Source organism: Mastomys coucha, unplaced genomic scaffold (assembly GCF_008632895.1).
Source record: "Mastomys coucha isolate ucsf_1 unplaced genomic scaffold, UCSF_Mcou_1 pScaffold13, whole genome shotgun sequence".
NCBI classification, from domain to species: Eukaryota; Metazoa; Chordata; class Mammalia; order Rodentia; family Muridae; genus Mastomys; species Mastomys coucha.
In genome coordinates, this window is record NW_022196895.1 from 27667102 (window position 1) to 27669811 (window position 2710).

The 2710-nt window shown below is 40.7% G+C and overlaps 1 protein-coding gene across 1 annotated transcript in view; it reads left to right on the plus strand.

The window, feature by feature from the left end:
- The window catches only part of Sap130 (Sin3A associated protein 130), an 89042-nt gene that overhangs the window by 40009 nt on the left and 46323 nt on the right, over positions 1-2710 (plus strand). The window contains exon 11 of the mRNA XM_031366366.1: positions 2110-2251. Coding sequence (XP_031222226.1) covers positions 2110-2251 — 142 coding nt within the window. The remainder of the gene's footprint in view (positions 1-2109; positions 2252-2710) is intronic.

Below are 2710 nucleotides of genomic sequence, written 5' to 3' on the forward strand. Positions count from 1 at the left end.
AATGCCCCACAGCTGGACCTCATGGAGGCACTTCCCCAACTGAAGCTCCCTTCTGTGATAACTCCAACTTGTGTCAAGTTGACACACAAAGCCAGCCGGTACAACTTTCCTTTATGTTTTCTAGTTTCGCCATTTGGAATTTTCAGGTCTATCTTCATCTCACCTTGAGTTACCAATGTTTCTGTTTATTGAATTCAGTTTTCAAATGATGGTTTTCTGTCCTTTCCATTAGCCTTGTGTTTGTGTTTTGTTGGACACCATTTAGGCATTTTACTCTCTTTAAGGTCATTGAGCTGCTTTTGTCTTCTTTAAACTTTTTTAAATTCTTTGAAGTTTTTGATTATTCTTTTGTTCTGGGCTTCATCTTTAGGTAGTTCTCATCTGTGACCATTACTGTAGGAGTGATGAGTTTTGGAGTAGATACTACGTTGATCTTTTATATTGTTTGTATTTTTATGATGAGATCTGAGTATGTGGACTTTTGTTACTTCTCAATCCGATATGAGCAGAGTAGGTTGAAGCAGAACCTAGGATGTGCGGGCCAGGTTAGGCCTTGAGGTTGGATATGGCTACAGTGGAATGAAGTTAGGTAGATATGGGAACCTGGGCTGGCATACATGGTATGTGTCCTGGTATAAGTCTGGATTTGGAGGTAGATCAGGTAGTTGGAGAAGGTACATGCACAAGACAGACAGTAGGCCCTGATGAAGGATGTACAGGATCCAACTGAAAAGAAAGGTGGGATATGTCATGAGAAGGGCCTGTAGGTTATAGCCAGGTGAGGATGGGGGACTTGTAGAAGCCTAGAGGCAGACTAGCGAGATTAGTGTAGGACACTTAGATGTGGGACCCAGGCTTGTTCTGGAGACTTAGAGAGCCTGTATGGAGGGGAGGATCTGGCCAACTCACCCAGCTAGATCCTGTTGAAGGATTTCTCCATTATTGTTACATAAAGAATTATTTGCTTTTGTGTATATAAGTATTGTTTCTGACTTGTATGTATATGTACTACTTGAGTATGTAAGACTATAAAAGAATATTGAATCTCCTGCAGTTGAGTTACTGATGGTTGTGAGCCACCATGTGGGTGCTCTTAAGTGGTGAGCCACCTCCACCTCTTGAATTTGTTAACTTGCCATATATATTTAGCATTAAGAAGTAGAGGAAAAGTGAAGGACAATCTTGAGTATGCAGACTTTGTTGGACTTGACTAATTATTTTGTCTGTCTGGTTGGCAGCAGGAGATACCTTGGAGGAGGAAGTTCCCTTTTTACTAGTGAGTGGTTCCCAAAGGTCAGGCTTCCAGACAAGTGCCCTTAGCACTGGGCCATCTCACCAGCCCATGTTGGACTGTTCCGCAAACTGTATTTGAATGTCTCCTGTACAGTAAAATGTTGACGTTAGCTTTACTGACGCAGGTAGAAATATAAGTCAAGGTCTGAACTGAGGAGAACTTGAACTTTAGAGACAATTGGTAGACTTTAGGTAAAATCCAACGTGTAGCAGTAGGGAGAATATAACAGTTAATCACCCTCGGTTTTCATATGAGTGCTATCCCAAGATGCTTTATGACTATCCTCTAATTTCTTCTAAAATCATTGCCATTTTATATCAAAATATTTTGCTGAGGTGTATGTGTGTGTGTATGTGTGTGTGCACGTGTGTGACATGTAAATGGTTGGGGTGTATGTGCACATGTGTATGTACACACAGATGGTGGAGACTAGAAGCCAACTTCAGTTGTTTCAAGAGAGCCATCCACCTTATATTTTGAGCAGGGTCTCTTACTCACCTGGACCTTGCCAAGTAAGCTAGACTAGCTGGCCCATAAGCCCCAGGCATCCTCCCATTTTATCTTCCAAGGGAAGGCTATCTTTCTCTCAAGTTCACACGACCATGCTCATTCTTTATGCTAATTCTAGAGATCCTCTTGCTTGCACATCAGTGAATTTCTTAGCCTCTAATTAGTTCAATATTGGAATCCCCAAAAAGCCAGGCTGAAAGTAAAAGGCCTGGTTGGTAAAGGCAAACTGTAGGCATCTATAAAGATACTTGCCATGTCTGACTCGCCCATGAGTAGTAATGGAATTGATGCTTTCTTGTCTTTAGCTAAGGTGGTGCCCCAGCAGATCACACACACTTCCCCTCGGATCCAGCCGGATTACCCATCAGAGAGGAGTAGCCTGATTCCCATTTCCGGCCATCGAGCCTCTCCAAATCCTGTGGCCATGGAGACCCGAAATGACAACAGGTAGGCCTCATCTCTCATGGTATTGTTTTGCTTTCCCTTCTGAAAATAATACACTATCGAATTTCTATTTTGGTGTTATGAAAGCCATTATTCTTCTGATGGGTATTCTAGTATCCATTTCTTGGCTGTGTTAAGTTTTGTTTTGTTTCTGGGTTTGGTATTTTGTTTTTTAACCATTTTTAGAATATGGGTTGAAAGATCACAACCTTTTTACATAAGTACTTATATTTGTCTTTAAGAGCAGTATATTCTTGTAAGCAATTACAGATAATTAAAATGATTTGAAATGATTGTGTAGCTATTCATTTCTGCACCTTCATTGTCTCATTGACAGGCCACTTATATTGCACAGTAACAAGTTGATTTTGTCATATTGTGTCCTCACCATTAGATTGAGGCTGTTCATTTTTGGAGTGTCTTTTTGTTTGTTTTTTGTTTTGGGGTTTTTTTTTTTTTGGT